Raw genomic sequence first — 21422 nt, forward strand, 5'->3', positions numbered from 1 at the left:
GAGGTTATACATACTAATTTAAATTCTGGTATTTCTCTTTGGTAATGTTGTCTAGTTTAATAAATTACACATTCAAAAAGGTCATCTATAAACAAAAATTTACAATAAAGCTATCTTTTTGTACTGTTGAAAATGGTGTACCGAGAAAAGATTTTTTACTGGTAAAAATAAGTAAGTCTGGGGGCGCCTGGGTGGCTTAGTCAGTTGAGCATTTGCCTTTGGCTCAGGTCCTGATACCCCGGTCCTGGGAACAAGCCCTGATTTGGGCTTCTTGATCAACGGGGAGCCTGCTTCTTCCTCTTCCTCTGCTGCCATTCCCCCTGCTTGTGCTCTCTCTCTGTCAATTAAATAAATAAAAATCTTTTAAAAAATACTAAAGTTTGCTATTTTTATTTATAACTTCTACTATACTTAGTAACTTATAACTTAAACACTACACAAAGGAGTAAACAGTGTTTCATGGGAGGAAGAACAGCAGGAAAAACTGCACCAGACCTGCAACTGACATCTGAAGGAAGTTTGGTAGTTACAGAGTTAGCTCATGCATTCATGCATACGTTCATTCTGCACTAGGGAATCTCTAAGTGAGAGGCATACAATTCCTGTCTTTATGGTGCTGATATTTCAACAAAGGAGACTATAAAAATTTATACAATTATTAAGATTGTGACGTACAGTAACAAGAATTAGAACCTAGGGGGAGACTGATTAAGTTTACCTAACTATGGTAAAGATTCAGGAGACTCTTAGGTCATTTATTCAAAATTCCTGGTGCTTCATTACATTCCAATAGATGTATTCTGAACATTTCATCTCTCTGACAGCAAATCTTTCAAATTTTAGTAACAGCACCTATGATATCGTACTTAATATGTTAAGTATGTCCCTCTAATCAAAGAGCCTAATATGTTACATAATCTTTTATTATCACAGATCTACTTAAAATGTTTATTACAAAAAGTACTCTTTAAAATCTTTTAGAAAACAAAGAAAAGTATAAAAAAATGAAATCATTCATAGCTAACTGCAACACCCTGAGTCCACCACTTACTGATATAAAAGTAATACCTCATCTTTTACATGCAAACACACACACACACACACACCCCAGTGTAAAATGTCAGTGACCCAGCATAGCCTAGTCTCACTGTTTTTAGCCCTTGCCCCTCTAGTTTCTTCTCCACACAGCAACCTGGTGAGCCTTTTAAAACACCAGTTAGGTCATGTTACTCCTCTGCTCAAAGCCTTCCAATTGCTCCCACCTCACCCTGAAAAAGAACCTAAGTTTTAGTGCTCACTAGACCTGCAAGGCCGGACACAAATCCACCTCTCCTCTACTTCTGACTTCACTGCTGCACTCCCGTGCACGCCCCACACTCTGACCACTCCAGGGCCTCCTTGCGGCAGCCTTTTCACCTTTGCATCTGCTGTTCCCTCTCTGCCTGGATAACTCTTTCTCAAATGTCATGGTCTCCTCTGCACAGTACAGTAATATAAGAACAAAGAAGTAATCATAGTAACAGATGGTGTGTTAAAGAGAAAAAGTTCTTTGAATTTATTGTGGTTAAAAAGTAACAGCCAACATTTATCAAGTTCTCACCATGTGCCAGATTCTACACTAAGTGTTTTATATGAGTTATCTCTTTTAATCTTCACCACTTACGTTACAAGGTAAGCACTATTACTATTTCCATTTTACTGATAATGGAACCAACTTCTAAAAGTTATGTTGACCTGGGTAGCAAACCCAGACAACTAATTTCAGAATGCATTTTTAATGATTGTAGTGGGCTGTCTCTTTGTGATTCTGATTATTTTTTCACTTTAAAACTATTAAATATGTAAGTTTTTTTAAAAATAAAAGTTACTCTAAGTTTTATGTTTAGCAGAGAAATTTCCTAACCATCTTACAGAAAATCAATTTAGGAAAGTACAAGTATTTCACTGGTTCAAAATATGTTACAGAAGAAAGTAACAGCTGACATGTTAGGTTCTATAATTACAAACACATAAAACTGAAATGTCAGAAAATAATGTGTGCCATAGTAAGACTTAAGTATTTGACCAGTTATGATGAAGCTTAAGGCAATATTGAGACAATTCATTTTTTTTTTTAGCAGTAAGCATCTAAATAGAAGAAAACGTTTAAACATATCTAAATCAAAGACTGCCCCACAAAGGATAAAGGCAAGGAAAAACCAAAGAGAAAAAGAATTGAGTAATTACAACTTCATCTTTTGAATTTCTACAAATCTGCATTCTCTTGTTAAGTCTCAATAACATGTAAAACAAAAACACTACACTGTAACGGCTCCTGCTGCCTTTGAAACTTCAGAATTATGAGTCGATAAATAACCTTTCCAATTCTAATCAATCCAGCCAATATAATTCACTTTTCAACTGCTTTAAAAAAAAAATCAAATAGACTTAAAATTAGATCATAATAATGACTACACAACTTCCAAAATATACTAAAAACCACTGAACTATATGTTTAAAGCAAGTAAATGTAATGGTATATAAATTAACTCATTAATACTGCTTAAAAAATGTACATAACAATGCTCAATAATTTCTTGTAAAGATATTTCTAAACAGAGAAAATTAAACAGTTTATACACAAAACATGGCCATTTTCGAGGGTGTGGAGAAAAACACATACCCTGTTGGTGGAATGCAAACTGGTGCAACCATGGTGGAGGTTCCTCAAAAAGTTAAAAATAAAACTACCCTCCAATCCAGCAATTGCACTAATGGGTATTTACCCAAAGGATACAAAAGCACTCATTCAAAGGCATACATGTACTCCCTACGCTTACAGCAGTGTTATCTACAATAGCCTAGCTATGGAAGCAGACCATGTGTCCATCAATTGATGAACAGGTAAAGAAGATGTGGTGTATATATAATGGATTATTATTATTCAGCCATAAAAAAGAATGAAACCTTGCCATTTGCAATGACGTGGATGGAGCTAGAGAGTATTACGCTAAGTAACATAAGTCAGTTAGAAACAAATAGCACATGATTCCATCTGTATGTGTAATTTAAGAAAACAAAACAAAGAAGCAAAGGGAAAAAAAGAGACACAAGCCAAGAGAAAGACTAACTACTGACAACAGACTGATGGTTATCAGAGAGGAGGTGGGTAGGGGGCTAGGTAAAATAGGTGATGGGGATTAAGGACTACACTTGTGATGAGCATTGGGTGATGTATGAAACTGTTCAATTACTGTACTTTACACCTGAAACTAATACTAACTAGCCAGAATTTAAAAAAAAAATTTTTTAAACCCCACAAAAATGCCATTTTCCTGAGCTCTTTATAATTTAAGTATCTCATCATTTACTTGCAACTTTTAAGTTCTCAAATTCAGTGTTACAACATACTGGTGAAGAATGTTACACAGAACTGGTTACTAAATTATAAAGCACCAAAGTGTGAAGGGTATACCTGTAGACAACATATAGTTGTCTTGCTTTGTCTCCCCCCAACTTTTATAAACCCATTATTTTCCATCAACCTTAAGTCCATTTTCATTCTCTCTGTAGAAGAGGAGCTTAAGGCCACTCAGTGGTTGTTCCTATACATTCAGTGGCCTGAGAAGCAGAAGTTACAGCCCTGTTTTCAGTGGTAGCTAAGTGTTCCAGTCTTGGGTAGGGAACTGCTGAAGGGGCAGAAGGGGGCCTCTGCATGCCTCCACAACCAGTCTGTGACTCCAGGTTGAGTCACTGTGAACTCAGGACCTGGAGCCATCCAATCACCCCGAAATTCCTCTTGGTTACAGCCTTTGCAGCAGTGGCCTGCTCTTCCTCTTCAATCTCTTCAGGATCTCTGTAGAAGTAGAGATCGGGCGCAACCTTCTAGGAGCCCTCATGGGCAATGGTGCCACCCATGTGCCAAACTTCTGGGGCAGCAGCCACCACATTAGTCCTTGCTGTTGTGCAAGGGATGGCAATGTCCATTGGCACAGAGGAGTGTATGCACAGAGCAATGGTAGGCAAGTTAACACAGGACACCTCAGTGGGAGGCCGGTGGTCAGCCCTGGGATCAGTAACCACCATAAGTCTCAGCTCACATAAGGTTGCCTGGATCTGGTTAGTGAAGGTTCTAGGAGGGGACAGCAACACAAGTGGCTCCAATGGCAGCAGCAAACTTCAGCACAGCTAATTGGCCAATATTCCCAGATGACAGGACACTGACATCAGCTGGGTTTTCAATGGCAACAATGGCATGAAAGGCCTGCAGAAGCTTCTTTCAGGTTCTTTTCAGATTTATAATGTGGATGCCATCATTTTTCCTTCTGTAGATGTTCTGTTCCATTTGGAAGTCCAGGCTGGTGTCACCTAAGTGGTGACAAGGAATGACAAGTGCTGCAAGGAATTTGAGGACATCTTCCTCCCTCATTTGCAGGCTACTAAAGGTTCTGGACATGTTCAAAGTTTCCCTTGAAGTTATGAGGGGAAACCCTGAATAACATTGTGTGGATCTCTCCCTGGGTAAAGCAGAAACAGTTGTTTTGGTTTTCCAATCTACTCTAACAGTCTCTTTCAACTGGTGTTTTTTGAACATGCACACCTGAACTGGTTATTGGTATAGCTGGATTAATATGTACCCTATTTTAACTATTTACTATACATTGCCCTTTTTCTTTGTTTTCTATTTTTTTGTCTTCTCTATTTCTGCCTTCTCTGGTTTTATTTGAACATCTTTTATGATTCTATTATCTCTACACTTTTAGCATACCAATTACACTTCCTTTTAAAATCTTTTTAGTGGTTACCATACAGTTTGCAATATACTTTTATGACTAATCCAAGTCCACTTTCAGAACAACAATATACCACTTCAGTTACTGTAAGTACTTTTTTTTTAAAATTTTTTTTTTTAAGATTTTTATTTATTTATTTGACAGAGAGAGATCACAAGTAGGTGGAGAGGCAGGCAGAGAGAGAGAGAGAGAGAAGCAGGCTCTCCGCTGAGCAGAGAACCCGACATGGGACTCGATCCCAGGATCCTGAGATCATGACCTGAGCCGAAGGCAGTGGCTTAACCCACTGAGCCACCCAGGTGCCCCACTGTAAGTACTTTTAATTTAAGAGTATTCCCAACTCTTCCTTTCTGTCCCTTATAACTTCACTGTCATTAATTTCACTGACCTATAAGCTATAATCCCAAATACATTATTTTTAACAACCTATTATCTGTTAGATCAATTAAATATAAGAAAAAGAAAAGGATTCATCTTCATTTATTCCTTTTCACTCCTTCATGTAGATTTAACTTTCTGACCTACATTATTTTCCCTCTCTTTCAAGAACTTTCAATGTCTCTTGCAAAGCAGGTCTACTAGTTACACATTCCATCAAGTTTTGTCTGTTTGACAAGTTTTTATTCCTCCTTCACTTCTAAAGGATAATTTCGCTAGATACAGAATTCTAGGTTGGTGATTTTCTTCTTTCAACTCTAAATACTTTTCTCTCTCCTTCCTTGCTTGGTTTCTGAAGAGAAAGCTGATACAATTCTTAACCTTGTTCCTCAAGCAGCTTCTTTCAAGATTTTAACTTTGTCTTTAATTTTTAGCAGATTGGACACAGTATACATAGGGGCAGATCTTTTTGTTTTTATTTATTCTGCTTGGTATCTCTGAGCTTCCTGGATCGTAGTTTGGGGTCTTTAATTTTGGAAAATTCCCACCTACTAAACTTCAAATACTTCTGGTTCTTTTCTCTCTTTGCCTTCTGACATCCCAGTTATGCATATGTTACAACTTTTCTAACTGTTACACAGTTCTTGGATACTATGTTCCAACTTTTTCATATTTTTTTCTTTGCATTTTAGTTGTGGAAGTTTCTATTGCTATATCTTCATGCCCACCAATTCTTCAGTCACGGCCAGTTCTATTAATGGGCCCAACAAAGGCATTCTTCATTTGTTATAGTGTTTTTGATTTCTAGCATTTCCTATGTATTATTTCTTAGAGATTCCATGTCTCTGCTTACATTACCCATCCATTCTTAGATTATGTCTACTTTTTCCATTAGAGCCTTTAGCATATTAATCATAATTTTAAATCCACAGGATGTTAATTCCAAAATCTATGTCACACAGATTTTGTCACATAGTTCTTACACTTCATTTACCTCTTCAGATTGTGGCGGGTTTTTTGTCTGTAAGCATGACTTGTAATCTTTTGTTGAAAGCCAGATATAATATTGGATAAAAGGAATTAGGTAGACAGCACTTTAGTGTGAGTTTTATGTTTATCGACTAGGAGTTAGGCTGTGTTTATTGTTTGCTGTAGCTGTGAGGTCTAAGGCTAAAATTTTCTCTAATGTCCTCGGTTTTTGTCTCCTATGTTCACCTTCGGAATCCCTAGAGACTCTTTAAATAAGGTGTGAGGCTTACAGTTGTTTTAGAAGCCCTACTGACACGGTGGTAAAGTTGGAGAGAAGCATTGTACTGTCTTATGGTTAGTCTCAGTCCTTTAGAGAGTCTATGTTGGGTATTTCCCTTCCCCCAGGTCAAGTAGGCATTGGCAGAGCCCATGCTGGTTAGATACTTTCCAGATACTACTCTGGTAAAATACTTTTCCTTGAAACAGGCTTTGTTAAAGAGAACAGAGAGCTCTGGTTATATTTCAAAATGATTACTCTTCTCCTCCTCCCTCCTTGGCCCCACCTGCAAATTCCCCACCCCCTGAAATCCTCCCTCACTATGGAGGCAGTTAAAGATTTTTCTCTGATCCTCACAGGGAGAACCTGGTAGGGCTCCTGAAGTAAGGCTCAGAAAAGTGAGTGCCCCACACCCCAAGACTCAGCCTTCCTGGTTTTCAACTCTCAAGCTAGCCCACCCAGAGCCTCCAGCAGTTAATTCATTAATTAAGCTTAAAGTGTTCCTACCTACACTGACTTCAGTTGCAGGGCTTCTACTCCTAGACTTCTGCCACCTATAAGCTTTGATTCTCTGTTATCTGCCTATCCCAGGTTTTGCAGGCAGCAGTTTGCCTTGAGACCTCAATTCTCTGATGCATCTAAGAACTGTTGATTTTCAGTTTGTTCACCTTTCTTCATGTTGGGATGACAGAAATGGGGACTTCCAAGCTCTCTATGTGTCACACCAGAAATGATAAGTCAATATACTTTATTATTATCATAGGAGCTAAGGTAAGTCTATCCCTGGAATACAACTCTTTTTGCATTCTAATTTGCTTTACACATAATCCTGGGGTTACCTAAGGGAGAATTATAAGACAATTAATATCAAGCCGGGGACTGCCATCCACTGTTTGTCAATAAAAGGGAGTTAAAGAAAACTTTAACTCCCTTTTATTGAAAGTTTTCTTTAACTCCCTTTTATTGACAGCCATTGAAAACCATTACTTTATTGAAAACCATTACTTTATTCTTTAAGTAGTTTGGAATACAGAGGTCCACAAACTACTGCACAAAGGCCAAATCCTGCCAGTAATGGAAAAATCCAGCCATTCATTCATTTGTTCACACACTCACGTGCACGCACACACACACACACACACACACACACACGTTGTCTGTGGCTACTTTCTTGATAACAATGGCAGAGTAGAGTAGTTGCAACAGAGAGCCTATGTCCTACAAAGCCTGAAGTATTTACCATCGGGCCCTTCAAAGTAGAAGCTTGCTGGCCCTGGGTTATATATCCCATACTTTCTGGCACAAGTGATCTCTGATATTTTGTGTGCGTGTGTGTCTGTTTGTCTTTTAATTGTTGACTAAGGCTGAGTGCAATGATGAATATGCACTATTTAATTTTTATTTATCAATTCATCTATCAATTCATCAGCCCCAACATTTTGGCCAAGAAGGCCTACCAAGAGTGGCTGTTGGTGGCAGAGATCACCAACACCTGCTTCGAGGCCTCCAACCAGATGGTCAAGTGTGACTTTCGCCATGGCAAATACATGGCCTGCTACATGCTGTACCACGGGGAAGTAGTGCCCAAGGACGTAAATGCCACCATTGCCACTACTGCAACTATCAAGACCAAGTGCACCATCCAGTTTGCAGACTGGTGTCCTACAGGTTTCAAGGTTGGCTTTAAATACCAGCCCCCCCACAGTGGTGCCCGGGGGCGGGGGGTGTCACCTGGCCAATGTGCAGGGGCCATCTGCATGCTGAGCAACACCACAGCCATCGCCGAGGCCTGGGCCTGCCTCGACCACAAGTTTGACCTGATATACTCAGACAGCTGAGTACATATGACCTGATGTACTCAGAAACTCAGGTTGCAAATAATAAAAAGGTTGTATTTAAGTTGAGGGTTTAGTGACCTTTTAGATTTAATCCACAATTTACAATTACTGAGATTAAACAGAATCTCAATTCCTGAGATTGAATATACAATTCCTGATTTTAATATACAATTTCTGAGATTAAAGAATCCAGTTTAGTGAAAATCTTTTGCAACACAGTGTAAATAATGGTATTAACAATTACATCCAAATACTAAAAGATTAAAATAAAGGAGTTATTAACTCTACCTGGGGTACTCAAGGGTTGAGAATACTAAAATTCTGCCACAGAAGACTGTGGCTTACTATTCCTTAGTAGAACATACACTCTCTAAGCAAGGGATTCTCAAACTTCTGTGTTAGAATCACCTGAAGGGCTAGTAAAACAAAGACTGCTGGATCCGCCCCCAGAGTTTCTACTGCAGTAAATCTGAGGAGCCTCAAAATTTACATTTCTAACAAGTTCCAAGGTGATACTAGTATGATGCTAACACAGAGAACAACATTCTAAAAAACCAAACAGCATCATATAAATACAATTTTAAAGCTGAAAGGGTCTTTTAAGAACTAGTTGAATCCTCTGAAAGAAAGAACAACAGGCTAAACAAAGAAACAAGTCTCTATGTAGAAAGATCCAACAGACTGTTACCTATTTTATGAATCTGAAACACTCTGGGCCTTCAGAACTGCTTTCCTATTTTACTCATTCCCTTTTTACTTCCCCAATCAATCCACCTCCCTCAGTTAGTTATCTACCCTAACTCAAAGGTTTCCTTTGCCGTCTTCAGGCTTTGGCCATGACTCAACAAGTTATCTTTGCCTTGGGTTTTGCCTCCTAAAATAAGTAGGTCAAACCCTCCACCAGAACCAAACTTTAAAGTAGCTATCTCCAGGTCAATGTTAAGGGGTTCTTCAAAATTCCAACTTTATCTCTTGAGAACTAGGTTGGAATGCAGATTTAGCCCACAAACCCTGACTAAATACTACTGTATACTCATTCATAAAAGGTTACTAAACTATGTATCAGTCATTTGCTCAGTATTTTTAAAATGAAGGACACAGTGGCTCTCACTTGGGAGGTAAATTATTTTTTAATAATATATTTATGGTAAAAAAATTGATTAGTAGTACTGAAACTCTAAATAAATGATTACTTCAGTTTCACCAATGCAATTTTTTAAAAAAATCAGCCACTGTCAGTCCTCCATTCTGTAAAAAACAGCATGAATTTAATAACTTATTTGGGGAGAAAATTACCACATCAAATGTATCAAATACAGAAACATTAATATGTAGAAAAAAATCAAGTGTTTCTAAGAATGCAGTAGACAAAAATAGTATTTACTAGTACTTACTGCTAGATGATTAACAAAAATGCAAAAGGTGTTGACCCTAGCTTAAAAGAACTTGCTGTTTATTAGAACAGCATAGGACAAAAATTTAAGTGATTAAGTGCTTAATTGTAAGACATCACTATACAGTTTGAGGTCAAGAAAAGGCCCTAGACTACAGTAGCTAAAGAATGTTTTATAGTACAATGATCTGAACTATGACTTCAAAAATGGTTAAAACACGACTAAGCATGGGCGCCTAGGTGGCTCAGTGGGTTAAGCCTCTGCCTTCAGCTCAGGTCATGATCTCAGGGTCCTGGGATGGAGCCCTGCATTGGGCTCTCTGCTCAGCGGGGAGACTGCTTCCTCCTCTCTCTCTGCCTACCTCTCTGCCTACTTGTGATCTCTGTCTATCAAATAAATAAATAAAATCTTTGAAAAAAAAACAAAAACAAAAACAAAAACCACGACTAAGCAGGATTTGGATACAGGCAAGTAGAGATTCCAGAAAAGATATAAAGCAGGACTAAAAGGAGCACCATAAATTTTAAGGCAGACACTGAAGTGCTTGCCTGACAGGAGTTGAATACTGGTGAACAGAAAGAAAGCGGGTGGGACTGATTATATGGGGCTAGATTGCCCAGGCCTTTGAAACCTGACAGAAATCTTTAGATAACAATATGGTGGGCAAGGTGAAATTAGTACAGGTTATTTGAAGGAGACTACATGGAAAAGGATTTTTTGGAAGACTTATTTTGGCTGTAATATACAGCATAGTCCAGTGAAGGGAAAGGCCAGGGACAAAGAGCAACTATGGTGCCACTGTAATAATCCAGAGATGGTAAAGCACTAAACTATGATCCTGGCAGAGGAAACAGAGAGAGTAGAAGACAGGGAGAAACGTAAGTACTTGACACTACAAACTTGACAACTTGTTAAAATTTTGGGCACAGGGATAAGAGAGAAAAGTCCATTATGAAACCAATATTGCTAGCCTGATGGAATGAAGGAACAGGTGCTATCTACTACACAAAGAAGTAAATTAGCTAAAAATGAAAGCCAACTGAGGTAGCAAGGACTATGGCACAGAAGGATTACTGTGAAAATGCCAAGTTTAAAATGGCAGTGGTAGCCACCTGTATTCTAGCAAGTGTATCAGTAGATGCGATTAGAGTTGTCTGGTCAGCCCATCTATTTCTGATTTTGGCAAAGAAGTGAACACAGAAAAAAAAAGGTGGCTGAAAAGTGTCTCGATATTCAAAATTAAAGCGCATGTAGAGGAAAGCTGCAGGGAAAATAAAATGTTCATCAGAAATAAGATCCATGAAAACAGGGATCTTGCATCTTTGCCCATGGAACCCCCAATGCCTGGCAAAGTAGCGGACAAAGGCAGCTCTCAAAAAGGAATGAATGAGAATTCCCAAACTGCAAAGGAATCACAGTAACAAGAAGAGTGGAAGACAAAATGAAAGCTAACGACTGAAAAAGGCCACTGAGTTGGCAAGAAGAACAGGAAGCCAGACTGCAAGAGTCAAAAAGGACAAGAGCAGAGAGAAGATCTAGCAGAGTGGGGGTGGTGAGCTGATAGACAGATGGCATCTAAAAGGAAGAGCAGCAGGGTAGACAAAGCATTATTTTACTTGTTTGGATTTTTCTAAACTCAAAATAATGCCTGCTCATTCAGGAAAATTTTGAGAATATACTAAGGGTGGGGGCATACATTTGCTCCACCCCCCAAGTGCAAAACCAGTTAATACTTTTAAAAATGTATGTTCACTTATTCCACTCATATATATGAGTGGCCTTACATACCACACAACAGGATAATAAATGAAGGATCAGAGGGGAGGGAAATGAGCAAGCAAAACAGTAAAACCAGGGGTGAGATTAACTAGCAACGGTTACCATGTTTCTTAAATCTTTTCTTAGTGGACAAAAAAAATAGTACTTCTCTGCTTTATTTTTTATTATCAAATAAGGGTTTTGCATTGTTAACTGTTTATATTATTATTATAAAATGAGTATTTACATTCTTCATTCACTTACCTAATGACTTTTTTTCTTAGCCTATGAATGAGCTCTTTAGGTCACTGAAAGATCAAGTCTTTAGTGCAAAAACTTTTCTCCAAGGTTGTTTGCTGCTGCTTTAAGGAAGTCATTAGCATGTATAAAGTCACAGGAAGGGTGCCTGGGCGGCTCAGTGGGTTAAGCTCCTGCCTTCAGCTCAGGTCATGATCTCAGGGTCCTGGGATCGAGTCCCGCATCGGGCTCTCTGCTCAGCAGGGAGCCTGCTTCCCTCTCTCTGCCTGCCTCTCCATCTACTCGTGATTTCTCTCTGTCAAATAAATAAATAAAATATTTAAAAAATAAAAAAATAAAAGTCACAGGAAAAGTAACCTGTGGAAAAGAATAGTTTGGTGATGCTGACAGAAAGGGTATGTATTAGAACAAATTCCCTAAATATATGGACAGGGATGAATCCAAAGGGGAAAACAAACTTCATCCTATAATGGGAAAACACACAAATACAGATGCTAAGACATAGAAGCAAGAATAAGACTAAGTGAGGTATATAAGCAACCCCACATATAGTAATATTCTAAATCTCGTCATGAAGTGGCCATTATTCAGAGTCAACTCAGGGTACACAGCCTTCTTCTAAAACTAACAGAGCATTTCCTAGTCCTCTGCTCCAGTTCTCAACATGCCTATCCTCTTCTTCCCTATTATTACTTTATATTCTTTCTTCTACCTTTGCATTTAGATGAGAAAACTGTGATTGGTGGAAACCCCACTCCCCAATCAAGCAAATTTTGACCTAAGCTATTATCTTCCCGTAATTATTCTCATTACAGGCAAGGCTTACTGTCATCAACAACCGTGACTTTAATTCCTGCTAGTGGGAATAAAGATTTCCCAGTAAGCATACCATTAAGTGCATCTGGATCAACAGCCATTTTTGTTAAAGACACCATCCTGGGGGCGCCTGGGTGGCTCAGTGGGTTAAGCCGCTGCCTTCGGCTCGGGTCATGATCTCGGGGTCCTGGGATCGAGTTCCGCATCGGGCTCTCTGCTCAGCAAGGAGCCTGCTTCTCTCTCTCTCTCTCTCTCTCTGCCTGCCTCTCCATCTACTGTCAAATAAATAAATAAATAAATCTTTAAAAAAAAAAAAAAAGACACCATCCTGAATTTTGCCAATAAGAATATTATATCCTACTGAATCCCTCTCTCATCTATTTTTTTTTAAAGATTTTATTTATTTATTTGACAGAGATCACAAGCAGGCAGAGAAGCAGGCAGAGAGAGAGAGGAGGAAGCAGACTCACTACTGAGCAGAGAGCCCGATGTGGGGCTCGATCCCAGGACCCCAGGATCATGACCTGAGCCAAAAGCAGAGGCTTTAAACCACTGAGCCACCCAGGTGCCCCTCTCATCTATTTTTTAATACCATCAACTATACCAGACTATCACTGCATTCAACAAAATCTTACTTTTGTTAAATTCTACTGATGATGCATGCAACTACTACACAAGGAATGAATGTTTTAAATGCAGAGTAGTGTTCATTACTTTTTCATTATCCTGTGCCTGTATATACTAGATATTAAAATAAAGGTATATGGAATTCAGTTTTTCTTGACCACTTGACTCTGTAAATTCAGGATTAGTTCTTGATCTTCTCACTTCTTTGAAATGTATATGTACAGAATTTGGCCAAATACAGATTGTTAATGTCTCCTGCTTCAGAAAAAGGGATCATGCCTGTAATAATCTGACAATTATATTTTAGATCACAGTTTGCTTACATACATGTGCAATTAAAAGATCTAATAACTGCAATCAAATAAGCAAAGTGATTCACTTAAATTAACTGAAGCATCTTGTTCAAATACATTTTCCTAGGAGCTCAGAAGCACCCACTTTACTTCAAGCAAGATGCCACTGAAATGACACTCTTATCCAACTGAATTTTTAAAATTTCATACCTACTGCAAAAACAATGGCATGTACTTGGCTACCCCACATAAGTAAAATATTTTACTATCATTTTGTAAATTACTTATTATGCAGTGATTGTTTTGTTTCAGGTAGAGTCAGTCTCTGACTTCCTATGACCTTCACATATTAAAAAAGGAGAATTTAAATTCAGTACAAATTAAGTAAAACAGGCTCATCTCTGGTAAGGCCAGCCTAAATCACTGAAAAAAGTTAATTTACACAACTCAGATCATTGTTCTTTGAGAGCTGAGAAAAATTTCACAAAAACAGTAGCAATATGAATTAAACCTTGAAGTTAAACCCTTGGATCCACAGGAAAAAAAGAAAGGTTTTTAAAGTAGTAGGTAGAGACTAGAACAGGGATAAGCAGAGAAACAAGATAATAAAAGAAAAAAAAATGGGTTAGTGCAAACTGCAGTAGTCACTTAATGCAGTAATCCCCTGTTCTCATCTTGTAGCTACTTGGTAGTACAAGGTAATCAAAGAAGGAAAGCCACAGATAAAAAACAAACAAACAAACAAACAAAACAGCCAAGTACTAAGAAAGCCTAAGTGCTCCCATGCTTGGTTTGTATCTTAAAATGAGGCCTCACAAAATGCAACACCATAGCCCTAGAGACTAATACCTTCCAGGATACCAATATTTCACTTCTATCCCCATGCCTTGGTAGGTATCACTAATCAGATTTAGCATGAAAATTCACACCAATTTGCTAATCCTGTGTTGGAATGAATGTATGCTAGTTGAAACCTTGCTATCTAAACTCGGACTGTGAATGGGTTCAGGTAAAAAAAAAATTTTATTTTTTATTATTATTATTTTTTTAGATAAGGCTATTTGGAGGACATGGTATTTCACACCATATGGAGTCTGGCATAACAGACTGGAATCTGTTACTCTGACCTCTCACTCTCTGAATTCAGAAACCAGACTCAAGTAGCAAAGAATATCTATATGTTTTCAGTTTGTTCTTAGATATGAGGAATATAAAACCACCTCCCACACAACTTTTCATAATATACATAGGACCTATTATAATAGATGTCTGATAAAGATAGGCATAATTAACCAAACCTAGTTGTTTTCTATTTCCTCTTATAAGGAGGAGATATTATAGTCCATAAACAGAGAAAACTAAGAGTCTCAAGAAAAAAAAATCATGTTTTAAAGTTACTATTCATATTGGCTAAGTATTACTCGTAGTCAGCAATCAAATGCATTAAGGCCTCAGAGCTTATTGTTCCTTATTTATAATCCTGCCCAGGACAGGAAGATCCTTCCTCCTCCTTATGGTCCATGCTGCTCATCTTAACCTGAACTCTAAGAACCTTTAATAAAGCAGAAGAGAAAGCAACTAAATACACAGAGACTGGTGGAAAAAAAGGCACTGGGTAAGTAAGACTTGCCTAGTTCTGTCAGAGATATGGAATAACCATCTTATTGTCTTGTTCCTCAATAGGTATAAAAACTGTCATAATTACACATTAAAAAGTCTACCATGGATGAAGAGAAAAAGTTGTGAGGTTCAACCCTACACTAAATTATTCTGAAAATACAGCTTTCTTATTTACATACCCAAACTGACAATATAAACTCTACTACTGCCTTTAAATATACATTATTACAATAGGAAAAATCTCCTATGTGAGTTGCTTTTAAGTATTGAGAACCTCTTTAGAAGCAAAACAAAACAAGCACACAAATAGTCCCTCTAGGGTTATCTCTCAACTAAACTCCCCAACAAGAATTGCTGCATAGACTGGCACGGCTCTTAGAATATTTTAAATGTAATACATGCTCAATAAATATTTGCAAACTGCATCTCACATAACAGAAATCTTGCACTAAGGTAACAAGAAGTGCAGAACACCTTCAGACTGTCCTCCTGGGCTAACACCCAAGGAAACACAGACAAATCCTAACAATTCGTCCATTGAAAATGTTCTTTTGATTGCCTGTGATTAGTTAATTCTATTAGTCTTTCACTGTGGTTATGGTATGTTTTATTACTGCTGTCAATATTAATTTAATAACAGAGTCATAGAAAGTTAAGCTAAAGGAACTTCCAAGGTCATCTAGTATAAACCTTTCATTTTACAGACAAGGAAACGAAGGTCTACTTTTCTCACAATGAACACTTTGGCACTTGCCACTTCTTTCCCTGGTTTCGGGACTGAAGAAAAAAGAGTTTTATTGCACTTTTTTGCTTAGGTTAATATTACAAGGCTAACATTACAAGAGAATGGCATTCCGCAAATGCCAGTCTCTAACATAGCACTTTGTATACAGCAGAGTACCAGAGAGTACTTATACATTGTTCTTGCTTAGTTCAAATTTGAGCAAATGACAATGCTCATTTTACTTATTTTCATTTGTACAATTTTAGTGTGCAACATTGTTTTTCTAATATAAAAAGCAATGTGACACAAGTTTTTACTCAAAGCATTCTTTCCTAACAGATAAAACACTTCTCTATCTTTTCCACTACTGTGAAGTTCATTTCCCCTAATAATACCAAAAACAAATAATGAGATAGAACCAAATCAGTTTTGCACAGAACATTCAAGACACCTCCCAGTGGGGAGAGCAAATTGGTAAATTATTTATATATACACACATCCATTACCTAAGGGCTAAACATTAGGCCAGAAAATACAGGGGCTTCAAATTGCTTAACTTGCCTTCCTGGTCAAGAGGGAAGACAATTCGATTAGTTTCAAATCACAGAGGAGAGCAAGGAACTGCCTTCTTTCTGGAATCACAAACAGTCAGTGTTGGGATGCAACCATCACAGCTGGCCTCAATATAGACAAACAAAAGCACCCTTGCTGTGCCTGGTATGGAAGACAGGCTAAACTCAAGGCAAGCAGCATGTTCAACCAACTAATCAAAAGTATATGAAAGCCAGCTAATGTACTAGTCAGTCTCTAATTTTAACACAAAATGAGGATCAGGGACTTCTGGTTAAAATAAACTCTGAAGTTGTAAGCTTTACAATAAATGTTTCCCACTGCAGGAGAAGGAACAATAACTATTTCTCAGACACAGCTAATAAATGCCCTGACCCAGAACCAAGGACAAAATGGAACTGCTGAGTTCTAGTATACAGGAAAGAATCAGATCTAATATGGTATCACCATGTAAACCTTTTGGATCATCATACTTTGCTCATTGTAACTTATAAATAAGAAAGTAAAACAAAACTGCTGAATCTAGGTTTAAATTAGAATTTAAAAAACATCCAAATGGTCTGCATACATAATTCCATTTTATAATTTTAAGTCTAAAATGTATGAGATTTTTAAGTCTATATGACTTACAGGACTGAATAAAGACAAGGAACTCGCCATGGCACAGCTTCTAAGGTCTGATAATGAAAGAGAAGAATCCTAGCTTTCCTGTCATTCAATTTATCTGTTTCCAAAAAGTGGGTACAACAATGATACATCGTACAGGACTGTTTAAGAAATGGCTTATACAGTCTTACTTACAAATAAAGGCTTATATAAATAAAAATAACAATTGATAATTTAAGAATCCCTGAATTCATCTGTTGAGGAAATACAGTATTAGAATATTTTCTACCATAAAACATCAAGGTTTCTTCTGAATTTCTAGACAAAGGTTTGTTGTTTATGTTACGGCCTAATTACAAATATGTTAATCACTCCCACCCATGAAAGCATGATTATTTTTATAACTAATCATAGACAGATACCAAATGTAATTTTTTCTATCCTATTTTTTCCATAGCAATTTTATTCTATCAGGGTTTCAAGTAAAACTGCTTTAAAATGGAAAAGAAAGCACTTAGTATACACATACATATATGTAAACTAAATATAAATTTTCTTTTTTCTCTTTTAAACAATGAAGATACTGGAGATAAGAGGAAAGAAAAACACGTTTTGGTATTCTTTTTTTAAGTAATTGCAATGTAAGTTCAAGAAGTTTGCAGTGAGGTTAGTTATGGCTGTTTTAGGTTGCTAGTTTTCTTTTTAAAATGAAAATTTTATATTAGAACCTATTGTTTAGAAAAGATAGCATTTTCATAGCACTTTCTGTATTAAAATGTATCTCCTAAATAAATCTCCCTTCAAAGTACTATTAAGTGATTTGGACCTTGTGTCTGGAGTGGGAATAAGGAAGGTCAAGAATAGTGCAGGCTTGTTAACTTGGATTTAAGTTGATGATATTCATAAAAATATTATACAAATACTACAACACTATCAAGTTGACAGTATCTTTATTTCCTGGAACTACCTTAAAAATTATAAATTGTATTTCCAATTCTTATGAAAGATAGTTTCTGTTCTCATTAGATACCATGATTTCAACTTTGAACACTTCACCTTTTTACCCCCAAAGCCTAATTTAATGCTTGAAATTACAATGGACATACTTTTATCAAACAGCATTTTAGTTTTTTAATAAACAGAATAAATTATGATCTGAAATAATAAATAACTCATCTAGCTTAAAGACCTGCCTCACATACTATATGTATATATTTGTTGAATAGGAAGACAAGTACAGACTTGTTTGTGATCTGCAAGTTAATAATTTAGAAACTATGATCAACCTAAATGCAAAACCCTTTTGATAATTTTTAAATGCCACATTTTGGTTTAATGTCATTTTAAATTCTCATTAGTAATGATACTAAAGGAGTACAAAACTGATCTCTCAGAGCATTATCAATTTATAAAATAAATAATAAAAAGATACTGTTCCCTCACAAAATGTGAAATGAGATACCTAAAGAACTATAATCTTATCTATTAAAGATGGTTTTAAATTTAGCATATATACACTAATTCAAAGGAGGTGGTGGTGAAGGAGCTTTCACTTTTTAGTGTCTTTATTTTAGAGTCACTTGATGAATAATATAAACCTAGTCTTGTAGAGCAGGAGCTATGAGACTATATATTAATTATACTCACTAATGTTGTTTATGATCCACTAATGTTGTTTATTCCAAAGTTCTAAATACAATATAAAGAAATCATTTTTGCAAATAGGAGTTCTGCACTTGAAAATTAAACACTAGTAAGTGTGCCATTACAATTTTTAAAATAAAGATATAAAATTATATATTTAGGGATTAAGGTGTTTGTTGCCTGCTATTTCTTTCTGAGCAAGTAGCAAAAAATGAACTGAACTTCAGGATAAGTTTTTCCTCACATTAGAGTCAGGGCAGTCAAGTTGTAATGAATATGTGTAAATATAAATTATCAATGAAAGAATAATTAAATCACATGACTTACCAAAAAGAGCACTCATTATTATTCAGTCAGTTGGCTATACAATCTACTCCTATATTAAAAATATGAAGTGGAGTTTTCTTTCCCCTATTGTTCTCATATTAAGTTAAAATATACATTACTAATTCAACTTTTAAAATGTGCCTTTCTTAAAAGATTTAGTCCTTTAATTTGGATGTCCCTTACCTTAAATGTAAAAACCAAATTGTTTAAAGCCATTCAATGATGACTGAATATAACACTATATTACATCAAGTTAAGGGGGGGGAACCCCTACTGATTTCAGGAAACCTTGATGGTAAGCAGAAGATTAACAATCTCTCCCTTTAAATAGAAGCTTTTAAGAGGGCGTGAGGGTATCCATCAAAGAATAAAGGCTTCTCTTGGTCTCTGTTTCACACATACATAGAAGACAATCTTACTTAGCTGACCTATTCAAGTTGCCAAAACATGACTATTGATTGTGAAAGCCAAAAAAATTCTCCTTCAAAATATCTAAAGTTCATCTTAAAATTAAAACTGAAAGCAAAATACTCAACTGCCAATTACTGTGTAGTAAGAAACTATTAAAGCCTGCACTGACCTACTTCATATTAGCATCATGACAATATGGATGTATGCCAAGAAATCATAAAAATTACTACATAACAAACCTTAATTTTATATTTAAAAATTGTCACTGTTTTTAAATGTCTAAATATTGTACTGCAATGCTTTCATGATGCATTTATTTTATAACTGCTATGAAAGTAAGGGGTTTTGATATTTTAGTAGTCATATTCAATGATGGACATGCAAGATTTCATTTTTAAAATCAGAGCTTGTTCTACACCACATTCAATTCTATTTTAAAACTTCTATTAAAAGCAATCTCTTAGACCAAATTCCAAATATTACTTTCCATTTTTAAAACAGCACTACATTTCACAAAATGTCAGTTAATGAAGAATCCTACAGAAATGATGCAAGTTCATGTTCAAAGAATATTTACAATGGCTCTAACAGAAGACAGACTTAACTCAGTGTATTTAATTATTAAAAGACTGCCACCAGTCTTTCAGAGTTTAACCTAATGCTGAAATATTGTAAATTCTCATACAAGAAAGTACAGAAATAGCAAAGGATATCTCATCTATGGTTTCTAAAAAAGACACGAAATAACAAGACATTTTAAATTAAAATAGGTTTTTAAATTAAAAAAATCACTTCACAGGGTAAACTACCGCCGTAAAATACCTTATACTAAAGAAGCCCTTTCTTTACAATCATGCAAATAAACTCCCTGGAAAGGAAATTTAATCTCAGAATAAAGAAGGCGAAAACATCCAGAAATAGCAGCTAAACCCACGGAAAGGAAGAGACACATTAGGTTTTGTGCTGCATGTTAATATTCTTACGCACAATGTCTGGTGAAAATTCACAATACACTTCTTCCTCCCCGTATGCTTGCAAAAAGGAGTAAACACATTTCACATTCCTCAGTCCCCAATTCATACCACCATCCTGCAATATGACTTAATTTTGACCTACAGTCCTCTTACACCTAAGTGGAAAACACATATAACTTGTTTATCTACACTCACAATTGAGGAGGGGGTAAAGGCATTTTGTGGCTATGGAGACCAGAGGCTGATGCAAAGTCCCCACACCTCCAGAGGTCCTATAAATATGCACCCGACTCTGGATACCCACATTCAATGAATGCATCAGCCTCCTCCTCCGCCCATCGCCCCCCACCCCCTTTGCAGCAGAAATGTGTCTGGGCTTTTTTACCCCAGCGATGGAGGATCCTCTTACCAGATGGAGTTCTTGATCTTGTGTTGCAGCGCGCTGGCCTCTGTCCCTGGCAGCCCAGGCACAAGGGCTGGCAGAGCCACCCCCGAGTTGGGGGCGCCGGGGGGAAGCTGCTGATGGGCATCAGGCTGCTGTGGTGGCGGCTGTTGTTGTTCCTCTGCCATCGCTGCTGGAGGGGTGGGAGGGAGGGAGGGAAGATGGGGGCGCGGGGAAGGGTGAGGGAAGAGACGGGGAGGGGAGGACGAAGGGGGAGAGGAGGAGGAAGGGGGGAAGGGAAGAGGAGGAGGAGGAGGAAGGAAGCTGAATAAGCTAGGCCTTTACCCCAGGGCTCGAGTGAGTCGCTTTCGCCTGCCGCCTGGGGGACATCACCGGGGAGACCGAGCGGCTCCTCACGGCAGGGAAGCTTCACCGCGGGAGAGGCATGGCGGCGCCCCTCAGCCCCCCGCCGCCGCCGCCTCCTCCCGTCAGCGGCCGGGGCTGGGGGGGATGAGGAGGGGACGTCTGAAGACGAGGTGGGGGGGCAAGTCTCCCCCAAATCCAAGAGCGGCCGCTCAATGTCTCCGCGGCCCGGGCTTCCTTTCTTGCCCCCCGAGGCTTTCTACGGCCGGGGCCCTCGCTGCTGCAGCCCCAGGCTCGGCTCTACGCCACTCCCCACGCCGCCGCCGCCGCCGCCGCCGCCGCCGCTCGCTCCCGGCCCCGCCGCCACCGCGGCCGCCGCTGCCCTGCCAGCCCGGGAGGCAGCCTAGTGCGCGCAGCCGCA

The 21422-nt window shown here is 37.9% G+C and overlaps 1 protein-coding gene and 1 pseudogene across 1 annotated transcript in view; both read right to left on the reverse strand.

Annotated features, from left to right (window-relative positions):
* RFX7 (regulatory factor X7) overlaps positions 1 to 21354 on the reverse strand; it is a 138537-nt gene extending 117183 nt beyond the window's left edge. Inside the window, exons 1-2 of the mRNA XM_059371975.1 lie at positions 20984 to 21354; positions 20666 to 20828 (exon numbers count right to left, since the gene is read on the reverse strand). Of these exons, the coding sequence (XP_059227958.1) occupies positions 20666 to 20826 (161 nt within the window). The 5' untranslated portion in view covers positions 20827 to 20828; positions 20984 to 21354. The remainder of the gene's footprint in view (positions 1 to 20665; positions 20829 to 20983) is intronic.
* On the reverse strand, positions 3562 to 6193 carry LOC132029167 (small ribosomal subunit protein uS2-like; annotated as a pseudogene).
* Positions 21355 to 21422: the final 68 nt, after the last annotated feature.

The sequence above is a fragment of the Mustela nigripes genome, chromosome 13 (assembly GCF_022355385.1).
Source record: "Mustela nigripes isolate SB6536 chromosome 13, MUSNIG.SB6536, whole genome shotgun sequence".
In the NCBI taxonomy this organism is placed as follows: Eukaryota; Metazoa; Chordata; class Mammalia; order Carnivora; family Mustelidae; genus Mustela; species Mustela nigripes.